This window comes from Phaethon lepturus, unplaced genomic scaffold, assembly GCF_000687285.1.
Source record: "Phaethon lepturus isolate BGI_N335 unplaced genomic scaffold, ASM68728v1 scaffold27144, whole genome shotgun sequence".
NCBI lineage: Eukaryota > Metazoa > Chordata > Aves > Phaethontiformes > Phaethontidae > Phaethon > Phaethon lepturus.
Window position 1 is genome coordinate 68,009 of NW_010537555.1, and position 28,000 is coordinate 96,008.

At 36.5% G+C, this 28,000-nt stretch overlaps 1 protein-coding gene across 1 annotated transcript in view; it reads left to right on the forward strand.

The window, feature by feature from the left end:
- Nucleotides 1–28,000, forward strand: part of CLSTN2 (calsyntenin 2) — a gene marked incomplete at its 5' end in the record, with an annotated part of 84,240 nt that overhangs the window by 21,659 nt on the left and 34,581 nt on the right. The window contains 3 exons of the mRNA XM_010286522.1: nt 48–233; nt 4,283–4,531; nt 5,118–5,239. Of these exons, the coding sequence (XP_010284824.1) occupies nt 48–233; nt 4,283–4,531; nt 5,118–5,239 (557 nt within the window). The remainder of the gene's footprint in view (nt 1–47; nt 234–4,282; nt 4,532–5,117; nt 5,240–28,000) is intronic.

Genomic DNA, 28,000 nt, shown 5'->3' on the forward strand with positions numbered 1-28,000 from the left:
TTCCCTTTTTTTAATCACTCTTGGATCTTTTTGTTGTTTTTTTCCAGACTGGAACAAACGGATAGAATACAAGCCCGGTTCTGGCAGCATACCTTTGTTTCCCAGCATTCATCTAGAAACGTGTGATGGACCAGTTTCCTCAATACATACCACTGTTGAATTACAGACCAATTACATTGGAAAGGGCTGTGATCGTGAAACTTACTCAGAAAAATCTCTGCAGAAATTATGTGGTATGAATATGGCTTTCAGTTTATATAATACTCATATTTTTCCAGATAAATCATCTGTTCCTTGTCACCTGCAAGCATGCATTTCGTGGATTTAGCTCAGCTGGTTCACTTCGGGTTGTAGCAATGAAAATTAAGGGAGTGGTGATATTTGACTAGTGCTCCACTCTTCCATTTTTTTTCACTCTTTTTCATACCTTCTCCCTGTTTTACTTTAATTTTTTTCTTGGCTGCTTGTTTTCCTTTTTTTTTCCTCTTTCCTCATTCCACCTATTCCTCACTCTTTCTTCCGTCTGCTACTAATATTGGTGTGACAGTGTAGTGAGATTTCAGGTATAGATTTGCCATCATAGGAAGACTATAGAATTTGATAAGAATTGAATCTTCATTTTGTGTTTCAGTCTTCCTGACTCAGCTTTCTGTTCTGCTGCTAAGTACTGTGCCAGAGTAAAAATAAACAAAAAGTAAAGGAACATTTGGGGGGAATCGTTTAAGCAAAAATATTTAAGAAACATGAATTTCAGAAAAGAGGTATCCTGGTGGAGAAAGGTTTCCTAATTATTTTCTTCCCTTTTCCTGCTTTTTGATAACTTGGTCTAAAATATACAAATTAATTTTGAAATGTAGATTAAATACTTGAGGATACAATTGTATTTTCGAGACTTTAAGATTATGTGTATGGCAAAGCAATGGCCACATATTAAGCCCTTTCTCTTTTGCCTTTTGAGATCTGCTGTATCTCTTCCTCCTCTAAAATCCTGTCTTAGAATCCTCATCTGAAGCCCTGATGGTGTGGAACATTGATTCTCGTCTTCTCCAAAATGTCTCTTTAACTGGCTCCTGTCTGAGCTACAGTTGCAAATGTACCATGTTTTTCCATTTAAATGCATGTATTTTGGTTTGGGGTGCTCTGGTGTATGGCTTACATTTGCTTTGATAACCACACAACCGTGTTGCAGGTACGTTAAGATCAATACACTAACCTTTAAGAAATCATTTTGTAAACAAAAGCCACTGTTACTAAATTATTAAAAATGGAGAGCCAGTTCCCAGGCAAAAATAGTTTGCAGTTACTATTATCAGTTACCTGTGGATACTGGGAAAGTGAGGGAAAGGTGAGTGGGAGTCCTAGCATTCTCTTAAAATCTCAGTATTTTCAACCTGAAAATTGCTTAGTTAAGATTACAGAAACAATCATCATTTTAATCCTTTATCTCTGTCAAACTGACTGGGATCCTAGAAAAGCAGGATAAAACCCACGCAAACAGTGTGTATCTTCATCATGTTACTGACGCTAAAACTGAGAGGTTGAGCAAGGCTATGTGACCTATCGGGGACGCTAGAAAATACTAGCATTTTAATAAAAACAAATATTTTACAGCTAAAGTCAAGTACTTTTGCCTCCTCTCAGAACCTGTGTTGGCAGTGAAAAGAACATTGCTTTATGTCTGTTACAGACTTGAACTGCAAGTGGCACAATCACTCAGAGCAGATCACTACACACAAGATCTAAACCACCAAATGATTACATTGACGTAAAACACTAACAGCAACTATATCGAACAATATTATCATTTTAAGTGTAGGACTGTTGTCTGCACCACATGTAGGCCTACGCTGGTGAAAAGCAGAATGATCAAAAACATTTCAGCACGTCTGTCAGTGCCACTGTAGTAGTTGCAGGCAGCCTTTGAGCTGGTGGACGGATGCACTGCCTAACAGTACTGCTGAACTTCCAGTTTTTACTCAGCACATCCCATGAAAGAACAGAATGTAAAGCACTTGAGAAAACAGACAGAATGTAAAAAGTACATGTAAATGGGATAAAAATTCTCACTGCTGAGAGAATTTTTTTTTTTTCCCAAGGTTTCCATATCTTTATAGAGAAGAACAGGTAGGGTAGAAACTTCTAATAGGACTTTGATAAAAAGGTTGTAAATGACAATGAACTTTACATCAGAACTGCATTTGGACTGGCTTACACTTCGGTATTTAGTATTCGTTACCACCCTTAACGTAGAGAGAACTCTTATGAAAGCAGGTTAAATTATTTCTGGAAATCGGTTTTCTCCCAGAAATGACCTTATTGTATCTAATGGTTGGATGAATAAATTCTTTGAAAAGGAAGAAAACCCTGAATTTTTTTCTACTAGTAAAGCACTGCGATTGCAGAGAGTGCAAAACTGAGCAATCACAGACAAATATTCATTTGTGCCATATAAAATGCAAGATTGTCTCACTGTAAGGACGGACCCAGTTTATAAATCCTGTGCTGAATCAGAGTTTAACAAGCAATATGAGAAACTTCCATCTTGGAGTTTTCCCACAGATTCTTTCTAGTGGAGAAAATAGATCATTCCAAATTTTTATGGCCGGAGTAGTTAGAGTGAGGGAGGGATGAAGCAGCTTCTTTGAGCCCATTATTTACTTGATATAAGCATGTGCCCATTTAAAAATGTATTTCCTTTGATACACACCATGCTGCAAGCAATTTCTGTTCCTTCTGTAGGTTTAAAAAACTAACATAAAAATTAACACAAAAGGAAATCGATTGAGAAGATTATGGTTTTACTTGTGTCCTGTGCAAGTAATTTTATTTTTTAGTGTCTTGAGTTAAAAAAAAGAGAGAGAGTTTATCACAAATTGTGCACCTGGATAAACTGAGTTTGATGTACTCCTGCTGGTAACATCTGTGTATTAAGCAATGCAATGTGGTGTATTATCCAGAATGATAATGTACAAAATAAATACACTTTGTCTCTGTGCTCATTTTCTAAATATTTAGGTGTTAGGTTTGATATTAATATCACTTCAAAATAATCTCATTTTACAGTGATAAATTTTGGAGAATTCTCTAAGAAATTCAGTTACTGAATGATATGAATGTTTTCATATCATTACTATAATACTTCTTTAAAAAAACATAGGATACAACTCCACACATTCTTGACTTAACATTCTACACTCCTGCAGAGAGTTGGGATCTTTTTTCTCTCCTTGGCCGCCGAAGGAGGGTGGGATATCTTACTAGTGTGGGATTCTTTATGCAGTTGGACTTCGTTCACCATATTCTTACTTGACAAAGCATCAGCAAGAATACAAAGCTTGTTTGTGCTTTTTACTCTGGGGAGCATACTTTCTGCTAAATGCTATCTTTCACCAGTTACGTAAAGGCTCTGGGTAGCTCATTACATGTTTTTAAAAGTGCCTGAGAATTGTTACGCTGTGAGAAAACACACAGCTGTAAAGAACTGTGCTATTTTATCAGATCCTGGCACTACAGTGTTTTCCATTTCTGTGGGGTTTGTTGTTTGTTTTGTTTTGTTCCCCCCCCACAATGAATTCTAACTAATACTGTATAGCTGGGGACCACTTTGTTAATAATTTACTTTTGGGTTGGGGCTAACTTGAATTGTGAGTACTACTTAAAAGGCTTTAGATCTATCATTAGACAAGAACACAGGGAGTCACAACCATCTTGTATCTGCCAGAAGCTGGCATTAAAGTGTATTATCTGTTTTAGGGCAAATACTCTGTATGTACTGACATTCATACCAACCTTGTGACTATCCATGGCTGTCTACTGGGCATTAGGTGACTTTTCATGTCATAACGTGCATTCGTCCCTACTGTACTGTATTTTGCAGCACATCATCCCCACATACCATGTATCTCCATGCTGTTAGGGAGGGAAGATGTAAAGCTTCCCAGCTGGATGTAGAGAGTTTGGTTTTAATCTTAGCAGTTCTGAAAATAACTGAAGAAACATCATTAATGAATTTTAGAAAATAATGAGAATTTTCAAGAAAGGTAACTTTAAAATATTTTCTGTTTTTTTTCTGTGCAATACATTTAATCTAGAGAACTCTTACTGGTTTACTATGGTCAGTATTATATAATATGTATGGGATTTGACAGTGAAGCTTGTAGGACCATTTGGATAATAAAAATAATCTAAAGAGTGTGAATCAGAACCCTGGCCTATATTAAATTAATCTTCACAGCTTTTTCATTAGTCTCTCATCATGTTTTTAATTATATATCATTTGCAGGAGCTTCCTCAGGTGCCATTGACCTGTTACCATCTCCCAGTGCAACAACTAACTGGACAGCTGGGCTTCTCATGGATAACAATGACATGATTTTTAAATTTGATGGAAAGCAAGGAGCCAAAATCCCAGATGGAATAGTCCCGAAGAATTTAACTGATCAATTCACCATCAGTCTGTGGATGAAACATGGACCTAGTCCAGGATTAAGAGCTGAGAAAGAGACTATTCTCTGCAACTCTGACAAGACAGGCGAGTCTGTGCATTGAAAAAATATTTGGCAAAGGACATAACAAAATTAGTAGAGTGTTACCGTCTGTCCTCAGTTAATTTGCTCTGAAAAAAAAAAGGTTCCTAAGCTCAGATGGTGCCACTGTAAGCACTGCTGACTTGATAGGTTTGTTGAGGGAACTGATGCCTAGCTAAGTTTCAAGCACTGGTTCTCTTGGATAATCTCTGTGAACATATCTGTAGATTTTATAGGAATTGGTTGATAAAATAATTAAATTAGTTTTAATCTTTTTATTATTTAGATTAGGAAAACCAGTTCTAATTCTTCATTGAAACTAGTTAGATCAAATATTGATTTGGATTTTATTTATTAATTTGGACGTAACACTTCCTTAAGCAAAACTAATAGGGCATAATTCAGGAAGATGCTTACTGTATGTGGCTTTCCTAAGAACCATAATGGCCCGTGATATTAAGAAAAGTAAATTCTTTTGGCGTTTTTGTTTCGTTGTCTTTTGTCTTTTAGGTGTATATTGCTTTCAAATACATTCGCCTAAAAAAAGTGTTGATAGTTCAGATCACTGATCTTACTGGTCTCTCCTTTCAGAGATGAACAGACACCACTATGCCCTGTACGTGCACAACTGCCGATTAGTATTTCTGTTGCGCAAAGACTTTGATCAGGCTGACACCTTTCGTCCTGCGGAGTTCCACTGGAAACTGGATCAGGTATCTGTGATTTTCTCTTATCTGTAGCCCATCCTTTTCTCCATCCCCTTTCGAAATCGTGGAGAACAACCCAAATCCTAGCGTAACTGCTTTGGGAAATCACAAATCTATTGCAATTATGTTGCAGCTTGTAACTGTTATGACTCTGGGATCCATATAAAATGAGATATATGAGTTAACTTGGTTGAGTCGTTTTATACAGTAGGTTTTTTAATTGATTCATTTTAAACAGTAAGTAGACATTTATATCCTTCAGCAATGGATAGAGGCATGACATTGCATAAAGTTCCCTAAAAGTTTTCCACTTATCATTAAAAAAATCTACTTTATCAGCACAATGGAAGTGATGGAAACCTTTTCAATAAAGAGTATGCTGACACACAGAAAGGCATTCGGAATATATTGTGAATCTAATCTGCAGACTTCTACTTTCTGCTTTCATCTGCTATGCTGTACGTAATTTCTGCGTATTATGAAAAGTATATCACAAGGAAATTATTATTAAAGAGATAAGAGTTGCCTTTCATAGATTTATTAATTCCAAGCAGGATAAGGATCATTTGGATGAAAGACGGACTTCAGCAAAGTAGTATTTTCTCAAAGTAAGTTTCTTCATGTCTTTAAGTCCAAACTATGACAAAAATGGTTACTTTCCTAACTCACCTTCAAAATGGATATAAAGAGATGATCTTTGATTATCAGATGAATGTGGTAAGAAACTGTGATGATCATAGCGCTTGCTTTTCATTTACATTAACCAGTTTGGAATCACTTTCTGCTGTACTTGATATGAAATCTTACAGTCTAGAAAGGGGAAAATTTAAGCTAAATCATATTGAACATTACAAATCATGGGTAACTGATGTCACCTCCACTAATGCTGTTCTGAGTGATGAAGACGGATTTGTATTACTAAACTGTATACTAAGCATCTAGATTAATGACAAAACAAAGTTTATGTGAAGTATGTTGACTTTGAAAGTTGAATGCAATCAACTTCTCTTCTATATCCTTACAATGCAAAAGGACCAATGTCCTCTCAATAAATGAAATTTGTGTGTAACTCTTGTAACTTAGCCATGACAAAATGCTGGAAAATGCACTGTCAAAAGATAATTTTCCATTGACAGGGGATGTATTCGATTGTGTGAAAGAACTTTTTCACCTCTATTGCCATCTACAGTTACTTTACTCTTACTCTACCTTCTCCACATCATTTCCATACTTTTAAAAACATAGACAGGAAAAATAGCATAAACTGGAAAGTACAGGAACACCAACATCTTTCTGAATTTTTTTTCTTTCTTATATCACAAAAAAGACAGTGTATCCCGAACTACTGTTTTTTCATATCAAGCAGATTTTTGTGCGATTAGCCTTGCTCAGAACTTTGATTAGCATCCATGTTATTGATGAGCAATATATAGTCTTTATATTTCTATTTTGACAGTATTACTTCTTGCAGAAAGTGCTGCTCATCTCAGAAATCTCCTTCTGGATGGTCTGTTGATTTCGGAAGCATGTATGAATTTGAGTGTGCATTGTTTCAAAACACTGTGCTTAGAGTGTGTGTATCTAACTAGTTAAGTACAAGTGCTATTTTTTCTCTTAACAATGGATAAGGAATACCTCATGCAAGTCTACAGATTTTATCTGAAATTAATAAAGCTAGGGGAGTTGCACCAGCAGATAACTTCTCACATCTTCATCTGACACTTAAGTAGAATCCCAAATATCCGGTGACAGGAACTCATTGTTTGTGATGTAAATCCTAGAGGAACCCAAAGATTTCAACTAGGGATGACTGAATAAGAAGTCCTTGGAGATATTCTGAGATTCAATTAATTGTACTTCGAGTTATGTTTCTGGAGAGAAGTTATTTTGTTGAAGCCATCTGAGCAAGAGCATATACTAAAAGAAGCCCAAAATAGTGCTTGACACGATAACGCTTTTCATTTCTACTGTTTGGTTGTAAACTGTATATTTAATTGACTGCCAATAATCATTTGTGTAACCTAAAATATGCTCCCAAATTGTAGCACTGCAGAAAAGTTGAGCTGCAGTTGGGCACTGAAGGGAGAGCCTTCCTAACTACAACTGAAAACTCGTACATGCTGGAAACTAGAGATAGAAAAGATTATTTAGGTCACATCATTCATTTCCTTTCATTTAGCTACTGTCAATTGATTTCCACAGCATATTTTCAACTGTTCTTTCTAGCTGAAAAAGAATGTGAGATTAAAGTATAAATGAAGTTTGTTATGGGTTGCATGACCAGACTTCCATGATGATTAATTTATATTGTCATGGTGATACTGTTGTAAGTTTTGTCATGAAGGGACCTGGTAAAGATTGCTTCTTTACCTCTTCTTCAATGTTTCATCTGGTCTGTATAGTAGAGAAAATAAAACATATGTGAATAATGGGCTGGTAAGGAACTTGCATAGTTTTGAAGACAAAGCAATCAGAAATTGTCACTTGAAAGTAGTAAAATTACTAGCTTCTAACTATATGCCTAGAGTGGTCTACCTTAGAAAGCACAGGATGTTTTAAAACCACATCAAAAAGCAAGTTAGCATCCTATTACAAACTCCTCTGCATCTCAGTGTGAAAAGAAGCTAGGGCTAGATTTTCAAAAGTAGATTAAGTGCTCTAGACAATTCTGAATATCCTACCAGTTGATTATTTGCATATTTAGACACTGAAATACCTCTGGAAATATCACCTTCCGAACTGTTCATTCTGTAGTGGCATATCTTCAGATTCCTTGTTTTTTTTAAGAAAAGCATAGGAATTAACTGTTGTACAGTTTCTCACCGTCTGCACTGCGCTGTGATATGCGGTGCTGCAGACGACACTGCATATATGGCTCTGGAAGACAGTTCAAGGGTTGGTACCAAGCACAGCCAAACGAGTAAAATGTGGAAGAGTATTTTATTGCTGAAGCTGCTTTATGATTGTGACAATAATCCATGGCTTGTTTTTGCTGAGAGGAATCTGGTGACCATGGAATAGGGTCAAGCATAAACTGGTGAAATCATTTATCATTCTTACTGCAGAGTAGTAAATTCTATTATGCCAGCTGCTTTGGGCTCTACCTAGTCCACAAGACTACTCATTCTTTCAAGGCACTGACCAAGAATGTGAGCTAACTGTCATTCCAAATTTAATTTAATTCTCTAGATCTCATTTCAGTGGCATGTGGATATGGCACACGTCTTGGTTACAGACTCCATTCTTGGCTGAATGCAAGGAGTCGTGTAACATTTTATATAGCCACACCTGAACAGAGCATCTGAAGCCTTGTGATAAAATGCAGCCATCATAAAACTGTCATGCATAGCAAGTGTCTGAAACCTCCACATAGTAGTAGCTGCCAAGCTAGCTCTGGGAAGATTGTGTTTTTAAGTTAGTTCATAGACCTAAGGATTTATTTTCAGTGTGGCTTTCAGTGTATTTATCCCTATTTGTTACATTAAACTTAATCATAACCTGAGAGTGCCATAACCCTGGGCATATGTGCCTTTAGTATTGAACCGCTAACACATAAGCTGAGTATGACTGCCAAAAGTGCTAGTAATCAGAGGTAACAGCCTTTAAACCAAAGGTATCCTTGTTACTTATAAGAAACGTGGGAAAAAAAGAAATTGATATAGTTTGGTTTTTTCCCCCACTTTCATCCTTTTGGAAATTAACCATCTTAGTCGTAATAGAATCCATTAGTAGTAATTTGGAAGAAGAAAAAGTACAGAGAGAACCATGTTAAAATCAATGTCAAATCTCTAATGCATGCTGGATAATAAAAACTGCATGGTTTTCCCAAACAGCTGCAATAGACACCCAATTAGAGGTGGTTCCTTCCTTTTGCTTATTCCCATTTCCTTGGAAGTGCAGGTGTTTCCTTTGTTTCAGAATCATGACCTTTTTTCTGAGCTTTCCATGCAAAGGTTTAAGTTGAGTATCATCATGTGTTTGTCAAGTTTTTTATAATTTATTTTCTCATACTTAACTATAAGACATTCTTTAAACTTGAGCACCTATTGCAAAAAGTTTTGTCACTAAAGTCAGTAAAAGGCACCTAAATCATCATCTGATTGTCTCAAATGGGTAGGAACATAGATGTAGTTTGAAGTGAATTACTTAGGCAGACAAATATAAAGTTGGGCCATCTAAGAATACGAAGTATATGAAGTATAAAAACTGTTTCTTTGTTTTTCTTGGAAATTTATGATGATTTTAGGATTCCCTTTTATTGCGATGCTCATATGCCTATATGCTCGTCTTATAGATGTGTGACTGGTTTTAAGAAAATGATCAGATTGTGTAGCCTCCTCTTAAACACAGGAAATAACTGCATATGGGATGGGTCTGGTACGAGCCTGAGCTTTCTGAGCTCTGTACAGCACAAAAGAACCCTTGGAGAGTTCGTGAACTTCTTAACCTACATCTCTGGCCACATTTCCCTTCAGCCACTGGTGCGATGTCCAGCCTTGTCAAATTCTTGGATGCAAGTATACCAGGACTGCAAAAGAGATCAGTTTATAATGAGATTATGGATATTAGAAAGTGAATTCTGTTGAAATCAGTGGGAAAATATTCATTGATTTTAACAAGTGCAGAATTTTACCCTAGAGATTAAAAAAAAAAAAAAAAAAAAATCAAATCTTCTCACTTCTTTTTCTTTCAATGCAAAGGTACTTCCAAAAGCACTTCAGGGAGCTCTGTTAGCAACTCTGTTGCAAAGGTTCAAACTAGTGCCCGTTCCCCTCACTGTCACCCGCAGGAAAAACCTCATCTGAGCCTCGAATTTCTGCTATAAGGAGCGATAATTCTTGTGCGTTCCCCATTTCTGGTTAATACAGTGAGAACTCTCTCCCTCAATTTCTGTCTGTTTTAACTGTTGTATTCTATACCCCACAGAGAGTCAAAGTCAAAATAATAGTTTGAATAATGAACCGAGGCATTGAAGCCGTTGGTGACAGTGGAAAACATAACATTTAAATAGGACACTGCACAGTGTATTTCACACTCTGTTCATCACGGATATTACATTCCTCATACTAATATTGAGGATAGTCAAGCCAAGAGGTATTCTCCCTAAATCAACAGAATAGGAACACTGTTTTGAGTGGGAGAAGGGATCTTAGCCAGGGATGAACATTTTTTTCATGTACTTGTTTTTATTCACAATGGGAAATTCTTTTCTGTTTTATACCCATGTTATCATCCTGAAAACAGTCTTCCAGCCCACAGGCAAGATTGATATTGATCCCCTCAAAAAAACAGGGAATGCAGTGCATGATCTGGAGTCATTCTAAGTCAGCAAAAAATAGATAAACATGCAGAAAGTTATTGTTTCTTTTCTAAGATGACATAAATTGCTTTGAATAATTCAAAATAAGCCTGCAGTGCTTTTCATTGTGGAAAAGGCCCAAACAATTTCTTTCATAATGGGAACTAGAGAAAGAGGTTTAGATAACTCTATGATGCATTCTGTCTCTGTACGTACACATAGATGCTGAAGGATCAAGGCAAGGCCTCCATTCGTGTTTAACCACTTCACTGACCACACAAAATAGGGTCTTCTACCTGTAGAAAGCAGTCTTCTCCAGTGGAGCCCTTTATTCCCATTTACTTTTTAAGATAAGCTGCTACTGTGCAAGGACATGATAGAGCTGGAACTGACTTTTGAAGAAATGTATGTTACATGATAAGAGGGTAAATGAAAGGGGTTTGGTATCTGGGCCTTTTCTTAGTTAAATTAGCTATTTCCATTAAATTACAACATTCATGAGTGAAAGTTGTTCTTACATGCTGGATTTTGAGAAACGAGTTAGTTGTGTGCGTCTAGTTTTGAGAAGGCAGTCATTCACATTATGAAAGTCCTACGTGGCCTCCTTTCTCAGAGGCTCAGAAAATGAGCAAATGTCTATGGAAAGTACATAGGATTCTCAGTCCTAGAGGGTTAAGGGTACACAGAGGAGATAGGGAGGTGCAAGCTGTCGTCATCTCTGTGCACTGAATTTCACCTCTGGATAAAAGACCCCAGGCTTGCCAGTCCCGTACTTTCCAACATGATGCCCTATTGAAAGTTAACTTTTTTGTAATGATAGAGTTTAGTTGTTAATTTTTACTTGAAGTTCATAAGGGTTCCTTATGCTCTTAATCACTTATTTTACAAATTTGTATGCAGACGTCTTTAATAAACTACGGAAAGAAGTTACATGTTTTCCTACAGAGCCAGTAAGAGATGAATGAATCATGCTAATCCTGCAAACACAGATTAAATAATTCCAGGATTTAGGGACTTAAAAAGTGTTTGCAGCATCCATGGCACCCCAAGTGTCGTACATTATAGTCCTATCTGTTCTGACACAGTTTATTTACCAGTTTCCATCTTTAAATGCTATTTTGATAATTTTTTATTCAGCATCTTACTTCAAAACAGCTTTTGCTAGCACAAAGACGAGTCAGCAGTGCTGACAAATGCTGAAAATATTCTTTGAGATTCTAATTGAAAGAAGATTGTTTAAGTTTTATTTTTAATGCAACTGCAATATCACTGCTAATAAAATCTTGACAAACAAATCACAGTGGCTGGCAAGAACTTGCTTTAGGACATACAAAAATTCCTTTGAGCCAGCCCTGAAGTATTCCCTATATATTGGCCTGATTTTGTGCATTTCTGATTTCTGCAGTCCAGCCCAGTGATAAATGCAGTAACTGCTCTGTGCTTCTGTAAAACTTCAATGACCCTTAAGGAGCAACCAAGCTGCCTGCAGAAAATATTTTATAATTTATCTATTTGCATTTACTTAAAAATATTTGGCATGTTTCCGTGTATTTGTATTCTGTGTTTCGCAGCTTTCTCATTTTTCTGACTGTGACAGTTTTTTTATAACAGTATAGGGTTTTCAGAACTGTTTGTGCTGGCCTACTGTTCCCAAAAACTTAAGATCAGCTAGGCTGACTCTTCTGAAAATGACACCTATTATGTGTTGTCTGTCGGCTCTTACAGGAGAAACTGTTACTCACATACGTTGTTATGCTGCTTACCTAGGGAAGTTAGAACTGTTGTAACCAGCAAGGCCTTTAGACCCCGAGACACCCATTTTTCAATCAAATCAAGGAGGGGGGAAGGGGACCAAACAAACAGGAAAGAAATTCTGTATGGAATCAAAAAGAATTTAAAACAGGTTATAGCACTATGAAATCATGAGAAGTATTATGCTCTTAAAATGTACTGTGGGAAAGCCCCCAAATCCAAATCAATTTAATTTCTTAGATAGAGAATATCTTGGTACAGAGTTATTAATATGCCTAAACAAGCTCGATTAAAGTGTCTGTTCACTTGCCTTGTTTCTAAAGTACTCTGGGGACTCTAGAAATAGAAAGTCTAGAACAGAAATTCCCAATCAAGCTGTGCATGTGAGGGTGAATAGTCACATTTGTTTTCTTATTTATTGGCTATTTTTAATATTTATGTTTTACGCGGTCCCTGATTTATCAGTTATGCCACCAGACTTTGTACAAAACAAGCAGAAACTGTTTTGAAAACGTTGCTGAAGAGCAAGATCTGTTACTTGGGCAATTTCCTAGGGCCTCTCTGTTGTTTACCTTTCAAGAAAAGCAGGTTGGCTTTGGAGCATTCAAGCAGGGTTTGAATTTTACAAAGGTAGGACTGACATCTTTATCCTTCCAAATGCAGGATAGGAGATAAATAGCATGTGTTATCAATAAATATAAATTCATTTATCTATGTGCATGAGCTGTTTATTCCAGCCTTGGAGCCATGGTTTCTGGATGTCCGCAGTTCAGGAAGAAAGCATGGTGTTTGTTTTTCCACTGATTTACTTTCCACATCTGGATAGTCTCTTGGCAGTAGCAAAGCCTAGGAATGCATATGTTTAAGCACGTAATGAACAATTATGTAAAACACATAACTAAGTGGCTTTCTGGTTATCCAGTTAAAAAATAAACACAGGGTACTGCCTAACTGTAGTCATCAAGTGTTACTGGACTGATATGCTTGCTTGATGCAATTTAGCAACAAAAAAGGTGGATTATAATGGATTTATTTCATCATGAATGAACTACGGATTTAACTTACTAAGAGACATTGAAGTTACGGCATGACAGCACGAAGACATGCTGCAGCTACAGTACATAATCAGGGCTTTCAGGTGCTTTATCTGTCAATATGATTAAGCAATTTCGTTATTTACATCTGTAATTAAGCCATCCATATTTTTGAAACCTATTGTGAAAATCAGTATTACACATTATGAGTTTCAAGACTTCAAAAGCAGCTCACAGCTTGCGTGCAAATTAGTTTTCAAACTCTTACGCTTCACTGCAGTGTTGTCACAATGCAACACTGAATATACATTATATAGAAAGGTTCTTATTTGAAAGCCAAATACCTTATTTTCTAATGCAATTATTGTCTTGCACCCAAGAAGACAAGAAAAAAACATTCTCTTTCCAGGATTTTTTTCATTGTGCCATGGGAATGCTGTATATGACACATAAGAGTTTCACAATGCTCATCATTGATTATTGATGTCCATTAGGCCACAGGACATGTAGGTTATAACACCAGGTTGGTGACTACGTGCAAAAGACACCTCAGGGTGTGCATTTCTCTGAGGTTAATGGATTCTCTTCTTATAGAATAGAGGTTGGTAGACAGTAGAAAATAGCACGGTCTTACAGGGCAAACTTTTCTGGCCAATATCCAAAGCAGAATTAATGGCAAGAGGGTGTCCTTTGCACAGCTCAAGAACAGGTGCTGGTTTGAGAAGACCACAATATTAATAATGTGAAATTCTGGTAAATGAAATAAAATGGTGGATCCCATTATGGTCAGATTCCAGTGAAATCAGTCTTACCGTGCTTAGCAAACTGAATGGAAATCTTCCTATTGTATTGTTGTCCATAAATCCAATTTGTTATTAGACTAGGAAACTGGAGCTTACAGAAATCAAATTAAAATGGAACTAGAACTTGATCTACTAATCTTCCCTTTTTATATTTTCCCCATTAAATTTTATTTTCTTGTATTTATTATTCAGATGGTAGTGGACGTACTTGGTGCAACCTTGGCAGAGAGAAATGGACTTCATACGTCCTCTTAAAACCAGGATTACTTCAAAACTTAACATTAACCAGCATCTCAGCCCTGATAATGTTACAAATAATTGTGAATCCATTTGTAGTTTAGCAGTATTATTAGTGCTGGCTAGAAAGCATACAGAAGCTTCCTAGGCAGGCAAAAGCAGGATCCTCACTTGAATTTTCCATTAGCAGAAATTGTTTTGCAATGAAACTGTGAGTTTCTAAACACAACTTTAAAGTTAAAAATTGCAACTTTATTGAATCATAATTTCAGAAAAATTACTGACATGCTTCAGTATTATTATTGATAGCTGTAATATTTTTACTAGTAGTACTTTTTTTTTCAGTATTTACATATTAAAGTCATAAAAATGCTAGACCAGCAAGTAAATTTCTAAAAAGAAGTGTCACTATGACATATCTGTTGCACAAAGTTCTGCTATCATATTATAGCATACCTTCCAAGGTTTCAAGTATCCTCACAGCAGCCAGTTAAGTTCCTGTTCCTAATATACTCACAGTTGCTCAAAAATGGATGAAAAGCTGCAGGCTGATAGCGTACAGATCTTCCAAGCCCTGAGCTAGTATTCTTCCAAATGGACAATTAATGGCGTTCAAGACAGTGAAGAATTTTACTGCATTTTTTCAAGCAGTTGGTCAGAGTTCAGGGTCTTGCTAAGTTATTTTCCAATCTCACAATGATTGTTTTAGTACTAATTCAGTCTTTTCCCTTTCAATTTGTTTAGTCCAATTAACCTGTGGACTCAAATTTGTTCAGAGCAATTTACTGTTGTTGTTGTAATTGGATACACAGCCTGCATGGCATTTTTTATTTTTTGCACAAGTGGCCTCAAGCTCGCTCTCACTGAGGCATCTCTGCCGACATCATTGGATTTGGATGCACTCCCAAGTAAGGGTTTGCTGTAATGCTTCATGGCCAGCACCGGGACCTTGATTTCAAATTCGGTCTTCATTTTCTGTGTTCTGAATATGTAATTCAATGGGGCTGATTAATGAAGATTCTTGCAGTTACTTATCACCCAGTGCTCAGCTAAAGTAAACAGAAGAAGAATTGGGATCAGAGTTAAGTGTATGACAATTCAAACAGAAAATGATTTTATTAATGATTTTATTTATGTAGTGTGTGTGCAATAGAAGACCATACTACTTTGTAGGCAGAGGTAACAGGAAATGTCCAGTTTCCTTCAGAGAACTGCTGTAGGAGACCTTTCTGAAGGTCGTGCTTGGATTCCTTGCAGTACTGTTCTTGCCTTCCTTGACTATCACTTTCTAGTTCAAGTGGACTAATTGTGTTTTGATTTCAGAAATACACAGCCCTGAGGTGGCATACCATTTACCTATGGGCTTATCTTTAAGTATTTAAGCAGTTACAGTGGTTTTTATTAAACGATCCACATGCTTACATATAAGAGCCATTCTAATTTGAAGTTTCAATTGCAGTTTTCATACATGTTAAGCAGTTTGTTCTGTTTGGGAATTTAGGCACGAAAATTCAGCCCAGAAATGAATCCGCACCTACATTAATCACCAGCTAATTAAAACACAACCATGCCTTTCTCACCCACCTTTCAGTTTTGTGTTACACATAGCAATGGCTTGGACTTAAGGAAATTGATTTAGGCTGGTAAAGTCTTACAAGAGAGGGTTTTCTGAAAAGCCTTTAATTGCTTGCCTTGGAAGTTTTCAGGAAAGGAATAAAGCCTGTTTAATTGTTCACCACGCTTTTCATAAAGGCTCAGGAAATCAAGTAATCCTCTGATTTCTTACATGCTCTTGAACTGTCTCGTCAGAACTGTTGAAAAACTTTTAAGATTCCGCAGGTTGAAGTAGGTGCCTCTTTCCTTGTGACCTTGACAGTTGGGTGACTAGCCATCTTTTCAGCATTTGAAAGCCTACTGCAATCCTTCAAGCCAGTGAAATCAGTTCTTGATGGACTAAGGTATCTTAGAATCATCCACCAAAAAACCTTTTATCCTTGAAAATGATGTAGACTCCAGTACCTTATTCCTGCTTTAATTCCTAACTTTTGTTGGCTTTACATGAAATAACATTTGCTTGAAAATTTGAAAGAAAAGATCAACAATTCAGTATTTCCTGAAATTTGCACACATCAGGTTCTGCTTGAAATACCCGAGTTTGAAGTTGTGGAAGTGCTACTTTTAAGCTTTGATATAAATAAGTGTGTATCTCTCTGACTGCTATTGATGAAAATACATCTGATTTACATACATACAAATACATACATTCATACAAATTGAGTGAAAAACATCTCCCTTGAATTTCATGCCTTCAAAAATCCTGTCTATCAATTTCCAATTTCATGATACCTCTGCTAACAGCAAAAATATTCAGGTACCTATAGTTTAAGGGCATCTTACAATAATTATTTATTTTAAACTGAAATAGTAGTTTAATATGACAGACACGTGCTGCCTTGTCAGTTGCAGAGTATCTGTATCTGAGCTGAAGGCACACAAGGTATTTCTCACAGTTGTATTTTGAAATAGAAGGTCATCAAAAGTAAAAAAAAAAAAAAAAGTTATAATTTCCAAATCTCAGTATACCTGGTTATTTTAATTATCAGCTCAGAAAAATAAATGAAAGCTCTACTACACTGAATTATCCACACAGTCTCTTGACGTATTGTCTGTATTCATATGCACTGGGAATGAAGGTTATGCCTACAGTAAGACAGTATGAAACCGGCATGACTTCATGCATTAATGGTGACTTAACCTCATACCCATAATTTGAAAATCAGAATGCAAATAAGTCTTTTTTAGTAGCCAGAAGAAATGCAACTGTTGCTTTTCTGTAATTTTTCCAATATGCTGTACTGTAATTTTAAAGTATGTTTTTAATTTGTACAGTCAGTGATGCTGTCTGCTTAACCTAAGCAAGCAACAAGAATGCTACGTAAAAATTAACAATCCCTGAGCACCAAGGGATGGGGGGTGTATGCTGCTGCGCGCTTGAGGGGAGCACACAGCCCCGCGCTGTTTGATGTGCTCATAGATTCACTTTGATAGTTGGCTGCCCCAGAGCGTTGCCTTTTCTCTGATAATAAATTAGCTATGCTTTCAGCTGTGATTTTGGTATGACAAATATAGTGTAAATGTGATTTCTCACACTGAGTGCATCCTGTCTTCACACCCTTCAGACATGTTTAGTCATCATCACGAAACACTTGATAGGCAAGCCCTTACAGGAGCTTCAGAATCCTTTCTTGTAGAGGTAAAATGTGAGAGGATAAAAAATGTTAAATGAAAAAATAATACTTAAAGCTTATGATTCAGAAGATGCTTTGTCATACTTCAAGAGTAAGAGTAAATATCAGATGAAAAAGAAATCTCAAAAGGAGATACAGAGCTCCTCTACACACCTCCAGGTACAGATAGACCAGAGATACAGGGTTACATATCAAAATATGAATTTGCATATATTGTTGGGTTTTTAATTTTTTTTTTTTATAAAAGGTAAACCTAAGAATTTTTTTTTTAAAAAAGCAAAGTCCTATTTTATAGTAATGGTTCCATCTGCCACCCATTAATATCAAGTCTGACACTTAGCTGATTAAAAGAGGGAGGCATTTTATGTGAACGTAATTTCCATAAATTTTTCTGTACAAAATTATCAAAAAACTCAGCCATCTCACATAATTTTTTGTTCAAAGCATAAAAGTTACGTTTCAGAAAGAACACGAGTCCACGTATTTCCTATGCAATGGTATAAAGTAGCTGAGACTGAGTGGTGGTACAGTGGATATTAATAACAGACCAAGTAGAGCAATCACTAGCCTTGGGCAAGTAAAGTAAATTCTGAGACAGTACTGTAATGATACATGGGTATCATTCATTAATATTTCAAATATTTTTCAGTTGCTGAGTGTAATCTACCTATATGTAATGCTATACATATACAAACCCAATTTTGATCTCAGTTTCATTGTTTAGAAGGAAGATAAAAGGTCATACAACTGAAAATGTCTCATGCATGCAAAATTCCCAATTTGAATACTTGTAGTATATAGGGAATGACAAAAGTTCTGTATCTAAGATTGGAATTGGACCTTGTGTGTTTCTACTTCTCTTCTGGAGTTATCTACATTTACAATGATTTATGGGATTTATGGTCTTGATAGCAGTGAATAGGCTAAATCAGAATTCTTGGGGGCATTTTGGTATATGATATATGTTCACTTTATGGTACACAGGAAAATTATTGGCCAGAGTTACTGCCACTATTGATTGGGCTTACCTCCATGTGTTCATCATTACTTTTTAATATGTAATCTGAAGAATGCTTATTGGTGAATGATCATTTCATAGCCTTCTTTTTCCCTTATCCCTATCTGTGCTTAATCTGTTTTATAAGATAATTTTAGGGTTCAGCACACTATCTTTAAGTAAGGCACAAGTGATTTCCAGTCCCTGAATTGAGTGTAGCAAGCACTAAAATGGTGTTGTGGATCCTGAATTGATGAGTACTTTAAAAATTTAGACGGCAATGCAAATTCAATCTAATCATCTCCATGAGGAGGAGTGCCTTCCATGACGTGTACAGCTGGCTCCTGGGTCTGACTGGGAGCCTTGGAAGGGAGAAAAGTAGCAGTGAAGCAACAGGGTACGTTGAATATGAGGATCCCTGAATCGTACAAGAGTGAAATACAAATAGAGCTGTAGTTCTTCCTATGAAAACATAAAAATGAAAGAACTACTGGAAGATGCAGGGGGATGAGGTGAAGAGACAAGAGAGGAAAAGACAGGAGATAAGAAGGAGAAAATGAGTACAGAAACTGGAGAGAGGTTGATGCTGCCATACAAAAGTCTGTGCTTTGTTTCCGAAGAATAATTTTTTACTGAAGAATCACATGATATCATCTTGGGGAAAGCAAACAGTACTGCTGAGATACCAGAGGAAAACAGAATCACTTAGTAACTGCTATTCCTTCTCTTAATTGTGAAGTTGCCATCAGCAGAATCACAGCAAAATGAGAAGGAACAAAACTGCAGATAAATAAGCCCTGATTTCTTTCTGGCATTGAAAGAATCAAAAAGAAACATCAGATGGGTAGTTTCATTTTGAGTGATAATTTATCTTCAGAATTCTGCTGTGAGGGAGCCGGTTTTCATACCAAATTACCTTCTGACCCTGCCAAAGGTTCTAGGGATGTTAAGAGGGAATATCTGCTCTTGTTCCATATGAATTGGTTTGGGTCTATTATAATATACTTTGGGGGATCATATTGGAGATTTTGTCCTCAATATTCAGATTTTGTTTGCCTCCTTTTCCTTTAGAACACCTGAAACCTTTCTTTAAAACACCTGAACCATTTTCGCTACATTTTGGCAAACATTAAGAGGCATATTTTTTACTTCCCCGCCCCGGAAAACAGTTGTCCTGTTTCTAGCAATAGTAGTTTTATCTTAGGAAGATGTCTGTAATCCAGCAGCCATTTTCCAAATAGCAAAACAGTGCTTCACAGGGAAAATTTCAGCCAGCTCAACTGTGAATAAATGTTTGAACTTTTAGATAATTACTTTAATGATATCCATAAAACTTTTAGGGTTTGTGCAACACTGGCGTTGAAAATTTCTTTCCACAGTCTATTTGTTTCATGTCCCTAACATCAACCCAGAACGATTCTGGGATGCAGGCCCTCAATGCGGACTTGTTTCCTCCCGTAAAAGCACTAAGAACGTGATTGTGATTAGTACTGAAAGCAAGCTATACACTGACAAGATAACAACATTCTCTGGCAAAGTCACAAATATAGCTGATACCTAATTACCTCTGTATGGTGTCTAACATACAGTCAGCTTGTCTGCAAAATGCCAGCTATGTAATTAAAGGCCCAGCAGTTACCGTTTCAGTAAAGAGACTATGCATAATATTTGGGTTGTGCAATTTCTTTGAGTATAAATACAGAAGCATGGATATACAACCATTCTTCGCTTTACAGAAATTACTAAGGTAGCTAAATATGACTCATTGCCACCTTTTATCTGCAATAAAAACAAAATAGCATTTGCTTTTCTCTGCATTATGTCCTAATTACCTGCTGGAAATGAAGTAAATACAACACTAATCTGTATGAGGAAGGAGCACGTATTTCTTATGTGTCTTTCTGCAGTTACAGCTACCTCCATCTCAGACTACAGCAATATTCAAAATTATTATAGTAGTGGGCTCCCATGTGAATAACACAAAGTGATTCCCTGGAGATGTCCTCTCAATGTAGAGAGTTGTGTAAGAGCAGGAATTCTTTTATCTTGATTTGCACCTTCAACGCGGCAAATATCTTTCAAGTAAATCACCTTTCCCAAAATGTGGAAATTGTGAAAGGGTGTTTAATGCCTGGGTGAGCTTCTATCTTCCTTTGCTGAGTAGGTTTAAAGCAACCCTTGCAAGCAGCGTCGACACTCCCTTCAGAGATAGCGAGCCTTTGAAGAGGGATTTGCCAGGTGGTGGAAGAGTGTGAAAGAGCCAGCAGTACCACTGTCAGCAACAGAGAGGTCATTAGCCCAGGGGAGTGTTCTGCTGGGCTTGCTTCTGTATGCAGACTACCCAATCCAGGAATCCTGGTATTTTCCAGGTAGTAGGTGACAACTGAGGTATCAAGACCAGATATTTATTTCATGAATGAAAAATAGCGCATAGCATGTCATGTGGGATTTGAATAGGTCAAGGGAGTCCAGTGCTTTGGTTTAACGGAGTGATGCATGTAGATGGGAATGTGTGAGAGGGAGGAGGAGAGAGGAAGTCTCTTCAGAATCCGATTTTCGGAGCTGAGCCCAAGTATCTCCGCTTAAAAGCAAACAAGCCACAACTAGCCTGTTTGCTTTGTCTCTGGAGTCTAGTTTGCATTAATCACACTCTCTGCACCTTCGTAACGTGTCTAAATAACTGACTGAAACAAGGATTGTATTTGTTCAGACACCAACAGCAAGGGAAGGATATATCATCCTATTTTGAATAGTGACAACCTCCTTATGCTCAGAAAGAAAAAAATACTCAGTTATTGATTACCCTTCAGGAGTATGGCCAGAATTCTCAGCTGCCTGAAATTTAGTCCTTGGAGCAGCAGGCAGTCAAGACTTAAATGTAACCTTTAACATCTGACTATTAGTAGTTCAGTCAGGTTTTTAGAAAGCAAACTGGAAAACCCCAGTATATTAATATTTGACAGGTAATTGCGAAGGATTGTGTTAACACTCGTAGTCTTTTTTTTAATTATTATTAGCATACTGAAAAGTATTTCCTTGGTTTTCTGGCAAATAATGCATGTTTCAGGAGGCTAGTTAAACGTGTGTTTCATTTAGTTTACGACCAGAACTCCATTTGCAGACCATACATATTACTGAACCGTCCAAAGAGTAAAAAAAAAGTTCATTACAAATCTCTTAATAGAAATATCTAACAGGCAGAATCACTGCACATATCATCTGAGTAGAATGCAGATCCCGGAGATCAGAGAAAGTGGTATAAATTCCAGGTAAGATTCAAAGATGAATGATGAGGCCTCATGAGTGAAATAAAGTAGAATTCTATGTACGCTATCTTGAGGTGGGAACGAACTCACAGACCAAAAGCTCATTTCAACTGTTTTTGAAGACAGTTTGCTCAGAAGCCCACACTTCAATTTTGGTTGTACATCAATTTTAGAAAGGACATAAATAATGCAAGACTACCACAATTTGGACCTCAATGTACATGAAAGCATTATCCCTAATCTGTTTGGTCACTTTTCATTGATGTATTCATGATCATAATTTTACTTGGAAATAAAACAGTTTTATGCTTTGTAAAAGAGTTAATAGTCAAAATTAAAAAATTTAATTGCAAACTTTAATGAAATAATGCCAATCAGGTTTTGGGTCTCAGACTATGAAACAAATGAGGTATTTGGGCTATTTCAGCTGGACAGGAGGTCAAAGGATCTGGTGGTTTTAATTTGTTTTTTCCTTAATGTTATTCTTATTTGTTAAGTGGTAATAATGTGTTTGGTTTGTGCATAATTCTCAAAGACATTCTCTCCCTAAGTCCTTGCATTTTTTAATCTCTGATCATATATATACACATTTGGATATACAACACTTGTAATAGTTTCTGTAACTTAGAGATATTTAACAGAAAATTTATATTGGTAAATCATAGTGTAGGTCAATATCTGGCATATAAATTAAAAAAATCACATAAGCCCTTTAAAATCGGAGGCAGAAAATTAAGCTTGTAGTATTTATTCTGGCTAAGCTTTTGGTTCTTCTTTTTATTTTTCAGATTCAGTCAGATAAAGGTTGATTCAACTTGATTTAAAAAAATGTTGCCATGTTTCATTTTTAGGTAAAAGTCCATTCATCTCAGGGTATTGGTGATTCTTTCCATTTAGAAAGAAGCTGTTTCCCACCCTGATAGGACCAAGGAAATATTTTACTGAGCCTGACAGGCTGCAGCATTTCATGGTAGGAGGTATAATGCCTCTTTCTTCCCTTTCTTTTCCTGCTCTCTGCAGTAGATTTCAAAGGGCAAGTCCGTGCTGCACTTCCGAAGCAAAGGTCTTTATCTTCAATAGTTTTATTTATTCTTTTATATGTGCAGGTAACTCATTTGTGGAGTGTTGGTATGGTCTGCAAATAAATAGCAGTAGCCATCATATTAACTGCTAGACCTCAGAGCACCTTACAAAGACTGTCAGCATAACTGCCCCCTTTTAGAAGGGAAACATTTGGGAAGCAGCGAGTGTGTCCAACAGAACACCGCTTTTAGTTTGTCTGCTAAAAAGGCATGAATGGGTAGGATGGTCTTTTGAATAAAATTGACAAAGAGCATAATTCAAGTTCCCATGTTACTAGAACTGGGATATTACAATTATTTTAATCCATAAATATTACATGTACAGGAACTGATCAAATGCTGATCTTCGTTTTTAAAAAAACCCACATAGATTACTTTTCTAGATCATCTTCTGGCTTTGGTGGTAGGAGGAGCTTCTACTGGCCAAATACCATTTTATAGAGAGTAAATTCTTCTTGTGCCAATACTGATTTTTCAAGTGTACTTAAAACCTTTCCAAATAATTAAAAAGCAGTAAAAGGGAAGCTGATGGCTTACTTGAAAACATCAGGAAGATAGCATTCCTCATTCTTGTTTTAGCATTATTTAAGCACTTACTGAAAGTAGTTTTAACTGTAGCTTGTGTTACTGATGGGAAGAAGGTGGTAATGGTACAGCATGGACACACAGGGTAGCAATGTGTTTGGTGGTTCCTGTCTATGTGTTTTTATTTTTTATTACTGACTTAACACCACAAATTAGCTAAAAGCAAATAATGTGAATGAGATTTAAAATCTGGTAAGTATTCATTCTATAAATTTTTCTTTTTTTTAAAATACACATTTATAAAGCCTTAGTAATAACCTTTATCGTATGTAGTATTTCAAACAGGTCCTAGTTCTCCTAAGTTTAGTGGCATCCGTTAGTGTATTTTCTCCTGAAACATACAAACTATTTGTTTCTGCAAGATATTTGCCAGAACTCCTTATCTGTGTATTTGGTTATTTTTGAGCAGGAATTGCAGAGGAAATGTTATGTGGTCTCGTACTATTAGCGTATGTTTAGGCTCGTGCAGTGTGTATGGCGTTCCTATCTAATGCTGAATAGGCCTCTTAGCCTTCTCCAACCTGAAATCGTTGCGTGAATTTTCCCTGTAGTAATGCTACAAATAAGGGAGCGCCACACTTAAGCTGTCTTTTGGCATTTGACTAAGACGTGTCTGGTTTGAAAAATTGCGATAAGCATTATACTAGAGTGAGAAGCTGAGAGAGCTTTGTTACTGTTTAGGACTGCACATGGTATACTTAGATAATGCAGGGCTTTATTTTTTCCATTTTGATGAAATGTAATTGCAAAACTTTATAATGGTTTAATGATGTATGCAGCTACATTAACTCTGAAGTTGAACTTTTGTTATTGTATAATGAATGTAAACAGATGGTAAATGCATTTTTTTCGATCATACCATGTGCTTGTTTTCAAGAGGTAAGAGCAGGTTGGGGTCACCTCGGCCTAGCTTAAGACATTAAATTTGGAACTCCATTTAACTGCCTAATGTTGTCACTAAATGAGCTTTTGAAGGTTTTCTGCTGCTGAAACCTGGGGAGAATGGAGGTCTCTGAAAGTCTTCAAAGTCATACGGTTTTTTCTATTGACTCTACAGGGAATTTAGCTAGCTGTTTTATGAAGAGGAGACACACTTAAAATGCAGACCCAACTTTAACACCTAAATTAGGTAAATGAAATCACTGCCTCTCCCTCCAGCACCAGGTGGCTTGTGGCCTGTTTATTTTTATAAGCCATAAAGACAAGAGAGAAGAAGCTATAAAGTGTATGTGTCAAAAATATCATCGCTCAAAGAGACTGGAAGGCATGTAATTGGTCATAATTGGTTATGGTTAGTTGAGTGTGAAAAGCTAAGCAGAAATTGTCTACTTTAGGTGCAGGCGATACAGAGTTTATCTACTCCTGATAAACACTGCTATGTATATAGTTCACTCAACTTTTAATTTCCTGCTCCTCTGCTGATGAATGAATGTGCAATTCAAAAATATTCATCTGAGTATTCCTAAAGAAAAATGTTTCGGTTTAGTAAGGATGCGGGAGTTTAGGAGATTTGGTGAGCTCATGATCTATTGACAAATTTTGAGTAGTTCTTTTGAGATTTACAGAAGCTCTGTGCTATCAGGAACGTCAGGCATAAAACTTCAACTGAGTGCTGTATAAGCCTCAAACGTATGCTGTATAACATTTGGAAAACCAGTCTGAAGGAAAAGCTAGCATGAATAATTATGCTACAAAATTGAGTTTGAACTCACAGCTTGTTGTTATACTGATGTGCAGAGTGAATCCGGAGTATTTCCTGTGGGTTCTTTTGTTTTAATTTTCTACCATGTTATGGTTTATTTTGTTTTGGGAACTCCTGTCCAGAATACACGCGGAAATGAATGGATTTCTGGAAGACTTGTATTTGTCCTAATGAAGATTTTGAATATTTTAGCCACTGATAAAGGACTATTTTATAAAACGCTAAGAAAGTCTGATGACTGTGGGCTTTTTTTGGTACAATTAGTATTTTCTGTACCTAGTAGACTCTTCTTCCTTAAGAGGGCTGAAAACAGAACAGCTTGAGATTACGAATTCTGACAAACAGTTGGTCTGCTAAGTGCCGTTTGACCTTACATCAGGGTACTTTGCTGCCTTTTGTTAGTTCATGATCAAGTGGTGTTAATTAATAGGAAAAAAGGGAAGAAAAAGAGCAATAAAGTAAAATAATACTATCAGCATGAGTTACTGTTCAGTAAGCTTTCTGTTAAAGGTGATGAGTATTATAAGGACAAAGAGAAGCCAAAATGGAAACCTTTTCTTTTTATTGTTATTTAAAGAACAGTAGGGAAAGTTGCTAAATACTTATTTAACTGGTGTACTCACCTCCTGGCTTTCTAACTTCTGCTGAAATCAGTGCTGTCTCCCTTCGTTGGCCATCAGTTTCTGGCAGTCTTATCAGAAGGGAATATTGCTTCTGAAACAGGGTGCCACTTCAACTGCACCCATTATATATGGTCTCATTTAAAGACCACCCCTCAGCCTAGAAAGCCTGGAAAGAGGGATGGCCCATTTCAGAACACCAAGTTCAAATAATGTTCACTAGGCTTATTGACTTGAAGGAGAGAGTTTAATGACCAGGAAAAATTTCCTTTCCAATGAAGACTAATGAACATGTTACTTCCTAATCCCGTGACTATTTCTTTATGGGATCATTATAACAGTTTATATAAATTATTTTACCTTACGTTACCTACCAGGACTTTGTTATTAGGCAGCTGAAGGAATATAAATAATAGTTTTATTTAATAATATAGTTAACAGTTACCACTTTTCTGTTAGCTATGTTTCACTTCAATAGTTTAGTTTCAATTTCAGTCCAACTCAGTTATTAAATATTTAGTTTCTGAAAACTTTTTTTCTATCTTTGGATGCTGTGATAGTTTTTCTTTTTTTAGGAGATTTTAAATTTATTTGTTCTGATACAAGCTGTGAAAGTACCCTCAAGTCTTTACAATTAGAATAAGAGACTCACAACTAGGTCTAAGAAAATATTCACATTGATATGAGCTGTTTGGGGTTTATTCATTTTAGTGATTATACCATGTTGACATTTCGAAAACAATGTTCCCTTTTTATTTTAAAACATTGGAAACCCATAGCTGTTCTGCAAACCTGTTTTCAAATTCATTTCACTCTAGATTGTAATAAGAAAAAACAAAGTCTGTGTGTGTACGTATGCATATGCATAGTTGTATATATTATACATTCATACATATATACGTACAACTATAAGTTAGACAGTATGGAACCACTGAATTTTAACACATCCTTCCCCACCCACTCATCTCTCAGTCTTACAGCAATGTAAAAGTCAGCAGGTACGGTACAGAGTAGTCTGCTCTCTTCTAAGGGTAAGACAGGAGAAGAATCTATCCAAGTGAATAGCCAGATATATTCAAAATAGAATGGTTCCTGATGGAAAAGGGCCAGCAGTAATATCATGCAAGATCTTATCAGGGAAATGCAAAATGAGAAGCTGAGAGATGTCTTTGTCCCCACCCCTCACCCTTTCTTTTTCTACAGTTAACAAATAGAGGTTTACTATTAGATTTTTTAATTCCTCTCAGTTTTTATACTCTGAAGGTTGGTTTGCAGATGACTTGAATGTCTGATGTGGTTGGAATAAAGTTGGCTTCATTAAATGATGGAGTAATAGAGTGGATATTGTGATTACCAAACAGGGCGCAGAACACTGTGTTGGAAGACAGTGATCTACTCTGCCTGGCCGAATGCCAATGGCACAAGGGAGACTAGGAGAATCTCTCTAGCCAAGAGGTCAATGCTACAATTAACATCCTCTCTCTAGCATATGGGGCAGGTAGTTTATGCAAAAACAGATAATAAATCTTGGAAAACTCAGAGTCAGATCTGTATACTTAGCTCTTTTAAACTGAGGATGATACACAAATCAGATTAAAACAGTAATAAAACATTTGCCCCAGTTGCCACAGGGTGACAGCAGTGGCTTAGTTCACCCTCTTCTTTGAGATTAAAGACATTTGCTGCTGTCAGTCAACCTCAAAATAAAATACGCTACAGTGCTCTGCGAGATTCAGTTTTTTATCTCCGTAAAATCAAAGATCAAAACATGTCTTACATCTGTAAGTCTGGTAGTAAATACACACTCACCACTTTTAGGTGCTTGCTCTTCCTTCTACATTCACTTGAATGTATGTGGAGGGGAAAGGGCTGAGGAGAGAGAGAAAGGATTGCTTTTATTTGTCACTACAAGGTAAATAGGCATTTCTGATAAAAGGCCTTTCCTGTGGGAAGATCAGTAGCTCTAAAGAAGTATACTTGGCAAGCAAGCTATATTAAGTGTATTTTCAGGAATTAGTTTTGCATTAATTGGTATTCTTGGGGTATTTCTCAAGAGAAAAAAAATGTTAAAAGATGGTAATTCCCTTACCAAATTTTCTCAGTGATTTAATAGACATGCACACCACAGTTTGACGTGTTAAA